At 49.0% G+C, this 18,166-nt stretch overlaps 1 protein-coding gene across 5 annotated transcripts in view; it reads left to right on the top strand.

The window, feature by feature from the left end:
* The first annotated feature begins 721 nt into the window (after nt 1–721).
* The window catches only part of ADAP2 (ArfGAP with dual PH domains 2), a 32,095-nt gene continuing 14,650 nt past the window's right edge, over nt 722–18,166 (top strand). For 2 of the 5 annotated variants that reach the window (XM_040455265.1, XM_040455263.1), the window contains exons 1-5: nt 723–916; nt 1,793–1,923; nt 3,547–3,638; nt 7,124–7,203; nt 8,115–8,227. In XM_040455265.1, coding sequence (XP_040311199.1) covers nt 823–916; nt 1,793–1,923; nt 3,547–3,638; nt 7,124–7,203; nt 8,115–8,227 — 510 coding nt within the window. In that variant the 5' untranslated portion in view covers nt 723–822. Of the gene's footprint in view, nt 917–1,321; nt 1,597–1,792; nt 1,924–3,546; nt 3,639–7,123; nt 7,204–8,114; nt 8,228–18,166 lie in introns of those variants that run through there. The other 3 variants (XM_040455266.1, XM_040455264.1, XM_040455267.1) reach the window with 3 other exon arrangements.

The raw sequence follows: 18,166 nt of genomic DNA, 5'->3' as shown, positions 1-18,166 counted from the left end.
CCCCCCCCCCCCCCCAAAAAGTGCCTAGTTGAGTCCGCGTTGGTGAAACCACGCTTCCTGGTGAACACAGTCATGCAACTATTGGACTTCTAAAAATGTGCAGGTGCTGTTTCTAGGAATTATGTGGGATACAGAAATAAATCTGCTGACGTCAAACTATCCAGCGAGGCCACGTGTGTATTGGAGGTGTGGGAGGGATTAATATAAATACATAAATAACCGATGCAGCGTAGATAGAAAATGCTCAGGGCCAAAGGGATGGACGGATCCTGTAACAGGGTTCTAGGAGGACCAGAAGCTGGAGAGATTGCTCTAGGCTGGGTATTGAGGAGGGCTTCCTGGGGAGGTCTCTAAGTAGATGTAAGCGCTACATCAGTAGAAAGCTTTAACGGAAGTTAGATCCTGTCTAATTTTCCAGGGAGCCCAGAGACACAGACATGCCCTTATTCCCCTTTTACAGAGGTGGAAACTGAGGCCAGAGAGGTCGACTGGGATGTCCACAGTCCCGCAGCTAGCAAGCGGCCGACGGGTTTTTGCTCTTGGGCCAGCCAGCGTGAGGGTCTCCCAGTCCCGCACTCGGGTCCCTCCCCGCGGGACGGGGTCCAGCTGGGCGCAGAGTGGCGGGAGCTGGGGCCGCCAGCACGCGCCGGGGGCGGGGCCGAAGGGCCGGAGGGGCGGGGCTGGCTGGCTGGCGGCGGCGCTGGCGCGCGGGAGGCGCAGGGGCTGAGTCTCTTTCCACCTGCCGGCGCGAGCGCAGCGCCATGGGCGGCCGCCAGCCGGGGGACCGCCGGGCTGAGCCCCGCTGAGCCCACCGGGCCGGCCATGGGCGACCGCGAGCGCAACAAGAAGCGGCTGCTGGAGCTGCTGCAGGCGGCGGGCACCGGCAACTCTCACTGCGCCGACTGCGGGGCGGCGGGTAAGGGCGCGGCGGCCCGGAGCAGGACCCCTGCCCTCCTCCCCTCCTTCCAGACCCGGTCCCGTCCCGGGCCCCCGCCGGACTCGGGCGTGACCCTTCTGACACCTTCGCACCCAGCCCGCGAATCTCCGACCCGCGCCCCTGGCCGAGCTCTCCACATCCGATGCGGCGCCCACCCGAACCCAGATCCCCTGACCTCCCCACTCTGGACCCCTACACTAGACCCGGACCCGGATGCCCTGACCGTCTCGATCGCCTCCCAGCCAGACACGCCCCCCCCCTTCCCCCCCAGACCTCAGTCCCTGACGTCTTCATCCGGACCTGGTCACCTCCCACGCTCTCGGACCCAAACATCCCCCACACCGAGGGGTCCAGGCCCACGGCTCCTGACCTTCCAGTGACCCCTTCCCTGCCCCCGGACGCCCCGGGTCCTCCCACGTTCCTGTCGCGCAGCGCGCGGACCCTGCGGACGTCCAGGGGCCCTGCGGCGCACTTCCCCACCTGCAGCTCCCCAGCTTGGCGTCCCGGGGTCGGCTCCTCCCTCCGCGCTCTCCTCTCGGTTCCCCGGAGTCTTGTCACTTCCACTTCGTGCTCGCCGCAACTTCTCGCCCCGCATCCCTACACTCCTTCCAGGATCATCCTGGTCGCCTCCGTGCCTTGGCGGGTGGGCTGACCAGAAGGTTGCATGCGGGTATCTTAGTTTACAAGGGGGGGGGGGGGGGACCGAGAGAGAAAGGTTTCTCAGCCTGGGCAGCGCTGGGCACCGCCGCATGAATTCTAACCGCCAAGCCCGCCTCTCCCAGCACCCCCAGCCCAGCCCTGGTCTCCGTGCCTAGCTCACCATACAACTCCCCTTCTACCCTCTTTGCCCCGCAGATCCTGACTGGGCCTCCTACAAGCTGGGCATCTTCATCTGTCTGAATTGCTCCGGCGTCCACCGCAACTTCCCAGACATCAGCAGAGTTAAATCCGTGAGACTTGACTTCTGGGATGACAGTACCGTGGAGGTAGCGAGGGGCGCGCGTGGACAGCCTTGGAACCGCAGAACCGGGGTGGAGGCGGTGGGTAGGGCGTCCAGAGCAGGAAACTGAGTTCCAGAGAGGAGCAAGAACTAGCAAGAGAAAACACAGCCTGTTAGAGTGCCTGCCTAGACAGAGGCCCTGAGTTCAAGGCCCCGAGCTTGTTATTTCCCTCAGTTTCCACATCTGTATTGTAAGGATACCACTACCCCTTCCCCCGGTTGCCATAAGGATTAAATGTAGGCTCAATGCCTACAAAATAAATAGTCAAGTAACAGCTGCTGTTATCATTAGCTGAAGTCTTGGACTGGAACAGTATACTGATCATGGTCTGCAGTCCCCCTTCCGGCCCCCATAACCAGGAAGGGCACCATTTTGCTCTCCTGACCTATGCAAATGGAGGCAATCTGGATGATAAAACCGTTTTTGGCCAGAAGACCTTCAGAGAACAAGCAGTTCTAAACTGTACTGGTTGGCTGAGGATTTCAAGGACTATTGGAGGAGCAGGCCCATGTTTACAGAGAGCCCACTCTGTGCGGGGCCCTGTGCTAGATGCCTTATTCGTCGGACACATAGTTACTGTAAGTTTACTAGGTGCTGGGTGTTAAGGAAAGAACAATGAATGAGATAAAGTCTCGTCCCACGGGGAGCTTACACCCTTCTACTGCAGGGGAAAGACAGGAAACCAGTAACCAGCACATAGACCTGAAGGTTGTTTCTTTGTCCTTACAACCCCCCTGTTAAGCTTTCTTCATTTTTGCAGTTGAAATCCCGGAAGCTCACAGGGTTAAATATCGCCCAGGGGTCACTCAGTGAATAAACGGAACAGCTGGAATGTGAAATCTGCTCTGTTGGGGTCCAAAGCCCATGCAAATCCTGGGTCACAGCCCAGCAGCCCCAGGGGAGGGGAGAAGGGTTCACTCTGCTCACAGGATGTGAATTAGCAACCTGATGTCTCTTCCCACATGGGCCCTAACCCCAGATATGCCACCTCTGTTACTGAGTGCTAACTCTTGGCCAGGGCCACTCTTGGCATGTCTGCCTCTGGGTACCTCTGTCGTCATAGGGCCCCAGTGATCACCCTGACTTAAGCACTCAGTGGCGCCAGCTCTGACTTCTTCCATCCCCCAGCTACGTCTATCCGCTGCAGGCTTGCCGGGACTGGTGCTGGTGGTCCTGGCCATCTGTGGAGGGGGTGGGACAAAGTACATGCGCTTTGGAGTTGGACAGGTTTGGGTTCAAATCCTAGCTCTCCACTTTCTAGCTGTGCCACCTTGAGTAAGTCACCTAACCTCTCTGAGCCCCAGTTGCCTCACCTTTAAAATGAGGATGGCGGTATTAAAATTGTTGAGGGGATGGAATGAAGTAATGGGTAAGAACTGTGAAGGTCTCTGCCAGCGTGAAGCGTGGTTGTTACTGCACCTCAGTGTTCTGGCCTGGGGCTTCCCAGCAGCATGAATGACCAAGCCTGGGGTGCGTCAAACCCCAAGTAGGAGTGTCTCCTGACTGGGTCTAGGAGCCAGTGGGAAGAGTGGCCTTCTGGGTAGACCATGGTTTCATTTCACATTTCTTCATGTTCTAATATTACCCCAACTTGCTGCTGTCTTGCAGTTTATGACCCACAACGGGAACCTCCGTGTGAAGGCCAAGTATGAAGCCAGAGTCCCTGCTTTCTACTATATCCCCCAGGCCAACGACTGTCTGTGAGTGGGTGATTTCTCGGTCTCACCTCCCCCACCCCTGTTCCATTTGTCTGTGGTGGTCTTTTCTTAAAAAAATTTTTAATGCCTATATCTGAGAGAGAGAGAAAGCACGGGGGAGGGGCAGAGAGAAAGGGGGACAGAGGGTCCAAAGCAGGCTCCGCTCTGACAGCAGAGAACCTAACGCGGGCCTCGAACTCACAAACCGTGAGATCATGACCTGAGCCGAAGTCGGACGCTTAACTGACTGAGCCACCCAGGCGCCCCTGTGGTGGTCTTTTCTATGGACCTGGTGGATCCAGAAAGACATTTGGTACTGTCATGGAGAACACGTAGACGTGGCCTAGTTCCCTCTCTGTCTTTATTGCGTGGATTGTCACTTCACTGTCTGGGACTCAGTTTCCAAGCTGTGTGAAATAGGGCATTTTCTCTGTGATTCCTTTGCCTCTGATGTTCTCCTAGCCTACTGGTGGTGGCTAACTTGATAGAGAAGAAAAACGCTGGTATTTTAGTAGAGCAAATGTGTTCCAGCTACTTCCTATGGAGTGTTGTGCCCAAGGCTGTCCCACAGGAACTCAGCATAGCTGCAACGCAGCTGTCTGGCCCCAGGTCCCTAAGTAGTAACCATATAAATAAGAGTAGCCACTAATATTCATTGAGCTTTACCTAGGTACCTGTGCTAAATGCTTATGGGCGTGTATTTGTTTAATTCAACAACTCTGAGACAACACTGCCTTGATCTCCATGATACAGATGAAGTACCTGAGGCTCATAGAGACAGAACTGGGACTGACTAGCCCATCTGACACCAGGGCCTGCTGTTGGGTACCATGGCACTGGGGAAATTCAATATAAGGGCGGGAAGCTGTGAAGCATCACGAGGTTTCAGGTCCCTACACGTGAGGGGTCAGTGTGACTTCAGCCTCTGCAGGACTGACTGCCTGAGGCTTAGCCTCCCTCCCAGGGACTCAGCCTCACTGCCAGGGTTGCTAGGCAGCGCCCCACGCCCACCCCCAGTATAAATGTGAAGAAGGTACCCTTTGGGCAGATATAGCTCATGGGGGGTATGGCTTGCAGAGAGCAGGCTGTATTTCAGCCACCATTGTCTTCTAGTGTCAGCAGGAAGCTCTTGGCCAGTGCACCAACTGTACAACTGTACTTAGTACCCTGCCATTTCCCAATATTTAAGCAACCCAGGGGCTACTGATGTAGCATGGAGTGGCAGGGGAGGCACAGTATTGCACTCGGAAGATCCCAGTATTGTTTCCTGACTCTACCACTCTGTAGCTGTGAAAAGGTGGACAACTTACCCAACTTCTCTGAATCATGGCATCATCATCTGTGAAATGTAGATAATGATGCCCATATCATGGCATGGTGGTAGAGATTAAATGAGATAATTTGTGTAAAATGTCTCACAGGCCACATGACGGGCTAGTTTTAACCCGTTTCTTCGGAATGCTGTCTGGTCCCTGGGCCAGCTGAGGGATGTGCCAGGCTTAACTCAAGAGGGTCTGGCTCACCTTGCCTCACTGCTGCCACTCAGCCCTTTGCTGCAAAGAGAAAGGAACAGGCATTTGATGAACACCTACTATGTGCTCAGCTTTCTGCCAGCACTACAGATACTACTTGCTGTGACTTTAACCACAGCCCTGTACCTTACCCGCTTTTTTTTTTTTTTTAACGTTTATTTATTTTTGGGACAGAGAGAGACAGAGCATGAGCGGGGGAGGGGCAGAGAGAGAGGGAGACACAGAATCGGAAACAGGCTCCAGGCTCCGAGCCATCAGCCCAGAGCCCGACGCGGGGCTCGAACTCCCGGACCGCGAGAGCGTGACCTGGCTGAAGTCGGACGCCCAACCGACTGCGCCACCCAGGCGCCCCCCTTACCCGCTTTTAGCAGAACACTCACGGCTTCTTCCCTGTAATTCTAAAGGTCCTCGAAGTTTCCCACCTCTAGGACCGGGCCTGGGGCCTCAGTCTCCGTTCCCTCTCCCGGCTCTGATCCTGTCACTCAGGATTCCATGGTGGGCTTGGTGACTCTCCTCAACGTGCTGGGTGTGAGGGCTGTCCATTAGGTAGGACTCTTGGTGGTAAGTGACAGAAACCCAGTTTATTTATTTTTTTTTTTTTTAATTTTTTTTTTTCAACGTTCATTTATTTTTGGGACAGAGAGAGACAGAGCATGAACGGGCGAGGGGCAGAGAGAGAGGGAGACACAGAATCGGAAACAGGCTCCAGGCTCTGAGCCATCAGCCCAGAGCCCGACGCGGGGCTCGAACTCACGGACTGCAAGATCGTGACCTGGCTGAAGTCGGACGCTTAACCGACTGCGCCACCCAGGCGCCCCCAGAAACCCAGTTTAAACCAGCTTAGGCATGAGGGGATTTTATGGGTTCTGGGAATCAGACTGTAGGAGGGACACAGGTGGAGCCGCCCTCGGGAAGGACAAGCCAGGGGCTCAAACGCTGTCAGGCCTCTCCTACTCTGTCTGGCTCTCATTCCTGCACCTTTTCCTCAGCCAGGCTTTTTTCATAGAGCTGGGAACAAGGCCACTTCCCGGTCCCCGGCCCCAGCTCTCAGCCTGACCCAGAGAGGGCTTCCAATCTATCCCTCTCTTGGTTTTGCTCCACACAGCCCAAGGCAGAGCTCTGATTGGCCAGTTCAGGCCAAGGGCCCAGCTCTAGGTCATTCCCAGTGTCTTGGAAGTAAACCTTGGAACATTTCCCTGGAAGAGGCAAAAGGGAACCAAACAGTTGAAATAAGTTTCCTGCAGGGTTCATGGAGGACAATATCTGATTAAGCTAACATTAAACTCCTGCTATGTGCTGATCGTGGTACTAGGCCCTTTTATATACATTTAAACCCCTCCTAGACCCTGAGGGGTAGGTAGGTATAATATTATTGACAGATCCCCAAGTTCAGAGAAGTTAAGTAACTTGCTGTTGGTCACACAACAGATAAATCGTAGAGGAGGATGAGGTCCCAGGTGGTTGGACCCCTATGTCACTGCTCTGTCCAGTGTGGCATGCCCAGACTTTGTGGGAAAGCCACACGAAGAGGTTCATGGACTCCCCTGGCGTCAGCTTATGAGCATGCAGTGGGGGGTGGCAGTGTAGATGGTCCAGGGGAGCCGGTTGACCTAGAGGGCTGGGCTGGGGTTGGAATAGCCCAGTGGTTTTCATAGAGCCCCTTGGGGGAAATCTTTTTCCTCAGGAGACACTGGAAGTATCTAAAGGCATTTTGGGGTGTCCTAACTAGGGGTGGGGGACTATTGGCATCTAGGGGATAGAGGCCAGAGATGCTGCTAAACCGGCTACAGAACACAGGATGCTGCCCCCTCCCCCACAACAAAGAATTAGCCCCAAGTGTAACGGTAACAAGGCTGAGAAGCCCTGGGTAGTCTGAGCAGAGAGTTGTTGTGGTGCTCCCACCCTGTGGTAAGAGGATGCACCAGACACAGTTGACTAAGGGCTCTCTCTTTTTAGGGTCTTAAAGGAACAGTGGATTCGAGCTAAGTATGAAAGACAGGAATTCATGGCCGATGGGAAAACCATCTCACCCCCAGGTAAGTTCTTTTGTGGTCTGCGTTCTAATGAGTCCTGGAGAATAGAGTGTCTGAGTATCAGGGCCTAATCAGGAGATATCTGCCGTCCTCACTCTGGCCACAGAGGCCAAGGTGTGGGTTCCTCTGCCTCTGAAACAGCAACATGTCAGCTGGTGGGGTTTTATGGTCTGAGTGGTTGAGAAGCATTTTTATCTCAGGTCCCCGCAGGGCCACAAGTGTGTATAGAGTCTTAGTATAAAATTGCAGGAAGACTCACCCTCTGGGCAGAGTAATTAGAAAAAGGCACCCCTGCTCCTGGTGAGGGTAGCCCCTGGTGCGGCACGAGGCTCGGGAAGGCACATGGGAGGGATTTCAGCCTCCCTTTCCACCTTTGTGTGGGGCACGACCTCATCGCTGGCCCTCGACCCCTGGCGGTTGCTGCCCAGCTGCTCTGAGTCCAAGCTGACACCGACCCAGAGTACAAAGTGCACAAAACCACTGTGAGGACCCAGCAGCAGCCGGTGTCAGCGCTCCTAGCCACCAGGAGCACGCGGTATTCTTCGGCCAGCGGGTGCCTGGAGGTCGCTCATTATTTCCGCCCTCTGGAGAGTTTCATTAGGCCGATGTCAACGTGAAGTCGGGCAGGACCATATGGGCGTCTTTCAGAATCATCCCGTTTCTCAGGGCTTAGCCTCCTTAAGGGCTTACCCTGTCTTGTGAAACAGCCAAAGAAGGAAGTTAGTGGGGGGAGCCCAAACAAAATCATAAGACATTGCGAATTTGGCTCCAGAGGGAACCCTGCGTGCTGCAGCTGATAGAGCTAAGTTAGATTTGAGAGGTTTTTAGCACGGGGTGGAGCGTTCGTTCTCCCCTTAAGGAGGTAGAATCTTGAGGATGTAGGTGTTCACTCTTTCTCATCTTTGGTGGCCAAGGTAACCGAGAAGGGTTCTTATGGAAGCGGGGAAGAGACAACGCACAGTTCCTGAGAAGGAAGTTTGTTCTCCTGTCAAGAGAAGGCCTCCTGAAATACTATACTAAAGAAGAGGTAAGAGGCCAGACCGGCGAGTGCTCCCCTCCCTGAGCCCTGGCTCCCACCCCGCCGGAGGCTGCATTTAAATCAGTGGTGCTGAGCCTTATGGCTAGTCTCAGACACTGAGTGTCCAGCACTACATTCTGCTGCTCTTCCTTGGTGATGCAACTCGTAGAGTCCACAAAAAAACACACCTTCTCTTTGCTTCAAATCGGATTAAGCCTTGGATGATCACTTGAATTTACTTCACCTATTCATGCACTCGAGAATTTATTTAGTGAGCACCTACTATATACTAGGCATAATTGCAAGCACTGGGGAAACAGCAGCGAACTAAACGAAGCTGCTGTTCTCACGGGGCTTTCATTCTAGTGGAAGGAGACAGGTGGTAAACCAAAACGTACATCGATATATGACATGTGAGGTGGTAGGAGGCGCTATGAAGTATAATAAAAGAGGGCGAAGAGTTAGAGAGGATGGCGAGAGCCTGGCTGGCAACACACAGTGGTCGGGGAAGGCCCCTCTGATGACATTTAAGCAGAGAAGTGAACACAAGTGAGCAAGTCATGTGCATATGCGGGGAAAGAGTCGAAGTAGAGGGAGCACGATGTGCAGAAGCCCTGAATACGGCCGTGGCCATGGCTGGCACACACACCGCGTGCCAGTTAGAAAATGGCTCCTCTGAGACGGCGCAGCCCCGGGGCCCCAGTGTAGACAACCAGGAGCCTAGACCGCAGTTCTCCCTTGCACCTTAAGCCGGGGACTTTTTGTTTAGTGTACAGACTACTCGACCATAAGCCACAGCCCTGGCCTGAGTTGGGTGTGTGGTTGGTGGATTCGTAGGGCATCAAGGAAACCAAAGTGGAATGTGCAGAGGGAGCAAAGAAAAGGAGGGAAAGAGGTGAACCCATGCAGGTGAGGACCTTGTAGGGCCTAGGAAGACTCAAGATTGTTTTCTGTTTTTGTTTTTTTATTGAAACAGCTTTATCAAGACATAAATTCACTGGGCGCCTGGGTGGCTCAGTCGGTTAAGCGCCCAACTTCAGCTCAGGTCATGGTCTCACGGCTCCTGAATTCGAGCCCCATGTCGGGCTCTGCGCTGTGTCAGCATGGAGCCTGCTTGGGATCTTCTGTCCTCCTCTCTCTCTCTCTCTGCCCCTCTCCTGCTTCTACACTCCCTCTCTCTTTCTCTCTCTTTCAAAAGCAAATAAAGAATTTAAAAAATATATGTAGATTCACATACTATGCAATTTGCCCATTTAAAGCATACAATTAATGGCTTTTAGTATATTCAGAGAGTTGTGCAACTGTCACCACAATCAATTCTAGAACATTTTCATAACCCCCAAAAGAAATCCCAAACCCGTTGGCTGTAATCCTCTATCCACTCGACCCCCAGCCCCAGGTGACTACTGCTCTACTTCCTGTCTCTCTAGATTTGCCTGTTTCGGATCCTTCATACACGTGGAATATGTGGTCTTTTGTAATAGACCTCTTTCATTTAGCGTTATGTTTTTCTTTAAGTTTATTTATTTTGAGAGAGAAAGAGAGAGAGAGAGAGAGAGAGCAGGGGAGGGGGCAGAGAGATGCAGAAGGAATCCCAAGCAGGCTCCTCACCTTCAATGCAGAGCCCTACGCGGGGCTCAAACCCACCAACTGTGAGATCATGACCTGAGCCAAAGTCAAGAGTCCGAGCCTTCACCGACTGAGCCACCTAGGCGCCATTTAGCATATAGTTTTAAGGTTCATTCATGTTGTAGCATGAATTAATACTTTGTTTCTTTTCATTGCCAAGTGCTGGCCCACTGCATGGATATTTATTTCATCTGTTCACTTAGTGGATGGACATTTGCGTTTTCACTTTTTGGGCAAGTGTGAATAGTGCTGCTAATAAACATAGGTATACAAGTTTTCATGTAGACATCTGTTTCCATTTTTCCTGGGTCTATACCTAGAAATGGAACATACCTGGGTCATATGGTAACTCTGTACTTAATATTTGAAGGAACTGCCACACTGCTTTCCAAAGTCGCTGCACCATCATATGTTGTGAAGTTTCCAGCAATGTGTGAAGGTTCCGGTTGCTCCGCTGTTATCTCATTTTCTGCTGTAGCCACCTTGGTGGGTCTGAGACAGTATCTGATTGTGATTTTGATTTACGTTTCCTTGGTGGCTAATGATGTTGGGTGTCTTTTCATGGGCTTATTGGCCATGTGTACATAATCTTTGTAGAAATGTCTGTTCACTGCCTTTTCCTATAGTTTAATTATCTTATGTGGCTTTTTGTTATTGAGTTTTTATAGTTCCTTATTCTAGATAGAGGTCTATATTGGATAGATGATTTACAAAAAAAGTTAGGCTTTTTGGATTCTACTCTGAGATGAGAAGCCACAGGAAGGTTTTGAGCAGAGAAGTGATATAATTTGATTTAGACTTTTTACCTTTTGGGAATGAAAGTCTTGTGATGGGTGAACATTTTGTGGGGACAGTTTCTTCTTTTTCATTTCATTTATTCATTTTATTTTTTAAATATTTATTTATGTATTATTTTATTTTTTTAATTTACATCCAAGTTAGCATATAGCGCAACAACGATTTCAGGAGTAGATTCCTTAATGCCTCTTACCCATTTAGCCCATCCCCCCTCCCAAAAATGTTTATTTTTGAGACGGAGAGAGAGAGAAAACACTAGTGGGGGAGGGGCAGAGAGAGAGGAAGACACAGACTCTGAAACAGGCTTCAGGTTCTGAGCTGTCAGCACAGAGCCTGATGCGGGGCTCAGATCTGGGACAGTGAGATCATGACCTAGGCTGAAGAAGGACACTTAACTGACTGAACCACCCAGGCCCCTCCATACCCCCCACCCCTGCCAAAATTTTATTTTTAAGTAATCTCTACACTCAATGAGGGGCTCAAACCCACAACTCCAAGATCAAGAGTCACATGCTCTTACCGAGTGAGCCAGCCAGGCGCCCAGACTTAAACTTTTTTTTTTTTTTTGGTTCTTTTTTTTTTTTTCCAACATATGAAATTTATTGTCAGATGGTTTTCATACAACACCCAGTGCTCATCCCAAAAGGTGCCCTCCTCAATACCCATCACCCACCCTCTCCTCCCTCCCACCCCCCATCAACCCTCAGTTAGTTCTCAGTTTTTAAGAGTCTCTTATGCTTTGGCTCTCTCCCACTCTAACCTCTTTTTTTTTTTTTCTTCCCCTCCCCCATGGGTTTCTGTTAAGTTTCTCAGGATCCACATAAGAGTGAAAACATATGGTATCTGTCTTTCTCTGTATGGCTTATTTCACTTAGCATCACACTCTCCAGTTCCATCCACGTTGCTACAAAGGGCCATATTTCATTCTTTCTCATTGCCACGTAGTACTCCATTGTGTATATAAACCACAATTTCTCTATCCATTCATCAGTTGATGGACATTTAGGCTCTTTCCATAATTTGGCTATTGTTGAGAGTGCTGCTATAAACATTGGGGTACAAGCGCCCCTATGCATCAGTACTCCTGTATCCCTTGGGTAAATTCCTAGCAGTGCTACTGCTGGGTCATAGGGTAGGTCTATTTTTCAGACTTAAACTTTTTAAAGGAGCACTCTGGCTACTGTTGGGTTCAGGGTGGGGCAGGGAGGGGGCAAGAGTAGAAGGAGAGAAAGCAGTTAGGAAGCTATTGCAATAATCAAGCGAGGAATCAGGGCGCCTGGCTCAGTTGGTAGGGTCAACTCAGGGTCGTGAGTTCGAGCCCCACATTAGGCACAGAGTTTACTTAAAGAAAATAAAAATAAATAAATTAAAAAAAAATCAGATGAGGAATAATGGTGGATTAGACCAGGCCGATGGTGAAGGAGGTGGTCAGAGGTGGTCTGATTTTGGAAGTAGAACCAACAGGATTTATGGATTGATTGGCTGTGAGGTGTGAAAGTAAGGAGAATCCAGGGTAGTTCCCAGCTTTTTGCCCTACAGAACTAGAAGGACAGAGTTTCCATTTGCTGAGATGGCAAAGACTTGGCTCCCTGAAGGGATGATCAGGAGGCTTTTTTGGTTTGAGATGCTTATTAGTCATCTAGGGGGAAACATTGAGAAGGAAGTTGGATATGTGAGTCTGGAAGTTCGGGGAGAGTCTGGAGCTGGAGTCCTCAGCACTGAGACTGTGTTGTTGTTGTTGTTTTTAATGTTTATTTATTTATTTTTGAGTGAGAAAGGGAAAGAGAAGCAGAGAGAGAGGGAGAGAGAATCCTAAACAGGCTTCACACTGTCAGCACAGAGCTGGATGCAGGGCTTGAACTCACTGGGAGATCATGACGCGAGCTGAAACCAAGAGTCAGACACTTAACTGACTGAGCCACCCTGGCGCCCCAGCACTGAGACTTGTTTAACAATGGGACTGGCTGGGATCACCTGGGTAGGGAGTGCGGGTAGATGAGAAAAGAAGTCCAAGGACTGAAGTTTTTTGGTTTTGTTTTGGTTTCCTATCCAAAAAAAAAAAAAAATGTGTTTGCTGGGATAGTTTCCCACTCATCTTAATTCAGGGGGCTTTAGTGCTGCTTCTGTTGGGGGAGCATCCTCCTGTAAGTCTTGCTTGTCGTCCTGTAGGTGGGCAGTGGGGCAGCCAACCCACACCACCGTTTGTCCACGGCTAAAGACGGTGGTGATTTTGTAGCATCCTGGGCACGGCACGTCCATGAAGTGGGAGCTGGGGCTCTGCACCAGGGGGCTTCTTCTTGCGCTCCCTCTTCTTTTCCGGGGATGGGTGGAGGAGGTTCTTTGCAAGAAGCATGTTCTTGGGGGGTGGGGGGGTTGTCACCACTGGGAAGGAGCGAGAGCAGAAATCCTACAACCGAGTAGTTTAGTACTTGTTGCTGAATGACAAACCACCAAAAACTCAGTGTCTTAAAACATCAGGTTATTATTTCTCTCAGTCCTGTGGGTCGGGAATTGGGGAGGCCTTGGCTGCTGCGGTGTGCTCCATGTGTGCATCCGCCGGCTCACTTACCCTGCTGCACTGCCGGGTGAGAAGGCCCAGGAAGCCTTCGCTCATGTGTCTGGTGCATGGCTGCAGGTAGCCTCTGTCTCTCCATGTGCTGGTTCCGCGTTCAGGAGGCTGGCTTGAGCTTCCTTGCAACATGGCAGCTGGTCTCCCCCAAGCACAGGTGGGTGCTGCTTGGCCTCTTAAACGCTAGGTCAGGAACTACCTTATGTCAATCAAAGCACCTTGAGCAGCCAGCACTGGTGCAAGGGAAGGGGATATAGACTCCCCCTCTTTATGGGTATAATGGCGCGTGTGTACTGGGAGGGAAAGAATTGGTAAGGACCATCTTTGGAGATTATTTACCACACCGAGCCCTGAGACACTCCAATATTTAGAGGGCAGAAGGAAGAGACATTTCCAGCAGAGAATGTGAAGGAGTGGCCAACAAGGGCAGAAAAGGACAAGCTCTGAGCACTTTAGCCATGACCTGACTCCATTTCCTGTATGTAGGCCTTTTTATTTAAAAAAAAAAAAAAATTGTCCCTGTTGCTCTTCTAGATGGACCAGAGCAATGCCAGCAGGTCTCCAGTGTGACTGCAGCCTGGGGCCAAGTGAAACATGGTGGGGGGGGGGGGGGGAAGAGTATTAACCCTCCAAGTGAGAGTCAGGGATTTCTTCTCAGTCTTCAACGTAAAGCACTGAAAAAAGTTGTAGGTGCAAAAGGCAGCAGGAGGAGAGGCAGCTGCAGAGTTAGGAGCAGCTGCTGTGATTTGGCCTCGAGGAGGGACTCATCCTTGGTAGCAAAAGACGGTCTGTTTCCCAGTCCTCAGCCAGTTCAGTCTAAAACAGTCTAAAAACAGAATGAGTAGGGGCGCCTGGGTGGCTCAGTCGGTTAGGCGTCCGACTTCGGCTCAGGTCATGATCTCGTGGTCTATGGGTTCGAGCCCCACATCGGGCTCTGTGCTGACAGCTCAGAGCCTGGAGCCTGTTTCGGATTCTGTGTCTCCCTCTCTCTGACCCTCCCCCGTTCATGCTCTGTCTCTCTCTGTCTCAAAAATAAACGTTAAAAAATTAAAAAAAAAAAAACAACAGAATGAGTTGCTTTCGTTCTTTATTTCTTTCCCCAAAGGGAAATTGTTTAAGGTTTGTTTGTTTGTTTGTTTATTATGCGAGCAAGGGAGGGGCAGAGAGAGAGGGAGAGAGAGAATCCCAAGCAGGCTCCACACTCAGAGCAGAGCCCGATGTGGGACTTGATCTCATGACCGTGAGATCACGACCTGAGCCAATATCAAGACTGGGAAGTTTAACCGAGTGAACTCCCTAGGCACTCCCAGAGGGAAAGTTTTTAAATTGTAGAGGTAATTCATTTTTATGTAAAAATTTTGGGTAATACAAAAGAATAAATATAAAGAAAGTGAAACTCAACATAATAAAATAGTAATACCCAGGACACATTAAAAAAAAAACTGTACAAAGTTGGGCTGGGGTGCCCGGGTGGCTCAGTTGGATGAGCGTCATGATCTCGCGGTTTGTGGGTTTGAGCCCCGTGTTTGTGGGGTTGAGCTGTGCTGACAGCTCAGAGCCTGGAGCCTGCTTCAGATTCTGTGGCTCCCTCTCTCCCTGCCCCTCCCCCACTCATTCTCTTTCTCTCTCAAAAATAAACGTTAAAAAATAATAACAATAAAAAACCTACAAAGCAAAAAGAAAAGGAGAACCCATTGGAAAAATAGGTAAAGAAAATAGACTGGCAGTTCACAGAAAAGGAAGCCAAAATGATCCTCAATATAAGAGATGCTCAATCTCTCTGGCAGTCAGGGAAATGCAAGTTAAAGCCATAATAAGATACACTACACACTCACCAGAATGGCTGGCGTTAAAAGGGCTGACCACCCCATGCCCTGGAAAGGATGTGGAGAAACCAGAACTCCCATACACTCCTGGTGGGACTGTGAAATGATACAACCACTTGGGAAAACCATTTGGCAGGTTTTTTGTGGGGTTTCTTTTTGGTAAGGTTTATTTATTTTTGAGAGAGACAGACAGAGCACAAGTGGGGGAGGGACAGAGAGAGAAGGAGACACAGAATCCGAAGCAGGCTCCAGGCTCTGAGCTGTCAGCACAGAGCCCGACGCGGGGCTCGAACCCACAAACCACAAGATCATGACCTGAGCCGAAGTCGGATGTTTAACCGACTGAGCCACCCAGGTGCCCCCATTTGGCAATTTTTAATGAAGGTAGATACACACATAAGCATATAACCCACCCATTCCACTCCTAGGTATTCAATGAAGAGGAACAAAAACACACGTCCATAAAAAATATTTGTACGCAAATATTCATAGATGCTTTATGCATTAAAAAAATCACCAAAACGTGGAACGAACCCAAATGTCCATCCACAGCTGAATGAACAAATTATAATATATCCATAGACTGAATATCACTGGGCAATAAGAAGAGGCAAACTGTGGACAAATGCAACAATGTAGATGAATCTAAGATAAATTATTCTGAGCAAAAGAAACCTTATGCAAGGGTGTGCACTATATAATGTCATTATAAGAAGTTGTGGAACAGGTGAAACCACTTTGTGTCGATAGAAAGGGGTATGTGATTGCCTGGGGTTGAGGTAGGGTGGGAATTGACTGCCAAGGGAGATGCAGGAAGTCTTAGGGTGATAATGATGTTCTATATTTGACTGTGGTGGTGTTAATGTGGGTATATCCATTTGTCAAAAATCAAGCTGTATTCTTTTTTTTTTTTTTAATTTTTTTTTCAACCTTTATTTATTTTTGGGACAGAGAGAGTCAGAGCATGAACAGGGGAGGGGCAGAGAGAGAGGGAGACACAGAATCGGAAACAGGCTCCAGGCTCTGAGCCATCAGCCCAGAGCCTGACGCGGGGCTCGAACTCCCGGACTGCGAGACCGTGACCTGGCTGAAGTCGGACGCTTAACCGACTGCGCCACCCAGGCGCCCCTCAAGCTGTATTCTTAAAATGAGTGCCATTTATTATTTATAAATTCTACCCCAGTGTAGTTGATTAAATGAAAATTAGCAATGATATCCAATTTCATATCCATCATATTGGCAAAAAATTTAAATCTGCCAGTCAAGTGTTGGTGGGGATATAGGGAAAGGAGCACTCCTCTGTTATTGAGTGTGTTATTCATTTCTATTATTCCGGATTCTATATTGAAGTAAATATTGGTACAACCACTGTGGAGAGCCGGTGAGCAGGATAATTTGACAGTTTCCAGTAGGTCAAAGATGTATGCACTTGTGATCTACAGTTCCATTCCTAAATATATACTGCGACCTAGAGAAACTCTCACATATGTGTGCCAGGGACACAAGCTGACTGCAACATCACTAATGATTGCAAAAAATCAGAAATAATATCTGTGAACAGGAAAATAGACTGGTAACTTTTGGTGTGGTTATTCACAAGAGCAAACTAGGTGGGGATATCTCAACATGAATAGAACTCAAAAATATAATGTTGAGCGACTAAAGTAAGACCTAGAATGATACATATAGTATGATACCATTTATGTACCTTAAAACCACAGAAAACAATACTATGTAATGTTCACAGATATGTAGATGTGTGTAAAAGTATAAAAAGCATAGCTAGTGGCGCCTGGGTGACTCAGTCAGTTGAGTCTGACTTCAGCCCAGGTCATCATGATCTCACAGCATAAGTTCAAGCCTTGCATCCGGCTTTGTGCTGACAGCTCCGAGCCTGGAGCCTGCTTTGGATTCTGTGTCTCCGTCTCTCTCTGCCCCTCCCCCACTTGCTCTCTCTCTCTCTCCCTCCCTCTCTCTCTCCCTCCCTCAAAAATAAATAAACATTAAAAAATTACAAAATAAATAAAAATAAAAAGTGAGCTAGAAGAATAAACATCAGACTCATGACAGTGATTGCCTGGGGGGAATACAGGAGAATGGGATAGAGTGAATAGTGGTGAAAGGGATTTTTGCCTTTATTCATAATATCATACTTCTTTTAGAAAAAGGAAGAATATTCACAAAATTAGATACTCTTTTTTGTGTTTTTAGTATTTCTAATAGTAAATATTCAAAAAAAAAAAAATCTTCCAGGGGCGCCTGGGTGGCTCAGTTGGTTAAGCGTCTGACTCTTGGTTTTGGCTCAGGTCATGGTCTCATGGCTTTGTTAGTTTGAGCCCCACATTAGGCTCTGTGCTAGCCACTGCACAGCCTGCTTGGGATTCTCTCTCTCACCCTCTCTCTCTGCCCCTTCCCGACTTGCTACTGTCTCTGTCTCTCTCAAAATAAATAAATAAGCTTAAAAAAAAAAAAAAAAAAAAAGGAAAGTCTTCCAATAGTCTTTCAAGAAAACCATTGTTGAGAGTGTTGGTGTAAACATTTCTGTATTTTTATGCATGTTCAAATTGATATATATATATATATATGTATATGTATATGGAATGTATATATACTTTTGTGTGTATGTGTGTATAATTTCTTATATTAGTAGGTTCCTACTATACATCCTGTTTTCTGGGACTTGGTGTTTCTCACCCATGGATATCATGGATGTTTCTTCATATAAGTAATATTGATCTAAATTATCCTATAAAAATTAGGTGGTGTTTCACTGTATGAATGTACCATGATTTATTTATTTAACCCATTATCCCTCATGTATATTTAAATTCTTTTGACATTTATTTATTTTGAGAGGCAGAGAGACACAGAGCATGAGCAGGGGAGGGGGAGAGAGAGGGGGAGACACAGAATCAGAAGCAGCCTCCAGGCTCTGAGCCATCAGCACAGAGCCCGATGCGGGGCTTGAACCCACAGACTGGGAGATCATGATCTGAGCCAAAGTCGGACGCTTAACCGACAGAGCCACCCAGGTGCCCCATCCCTCATATATATTTAAATAATAGGTTTTCTTCTTCTTCTTCTTCTTCTTCTTCTTCTTCTTCTTCTTCTTCTTCTTCTTCTTCT

Source organism: Herpailurus yagouaroundi, unplaced genomic scaffold (genome assembly GCF_014898765.1).
Source record: "Herpailurus yagouaroundi ecotype Mexico unplaced genomic scaffold, PumYag 215, whole genome shotgun sequence".
Classification (NCBI taxonomy): domain Eukaryota; kingdom Metazoa; phylum Chordata; class Mammalia; order Carnivora; family Felidae; genus Herpailurus; species Herpailurus yagouaroundi.
This window is presented reverse-complemented; position numbering and strand designations above follow the sequence as displayed.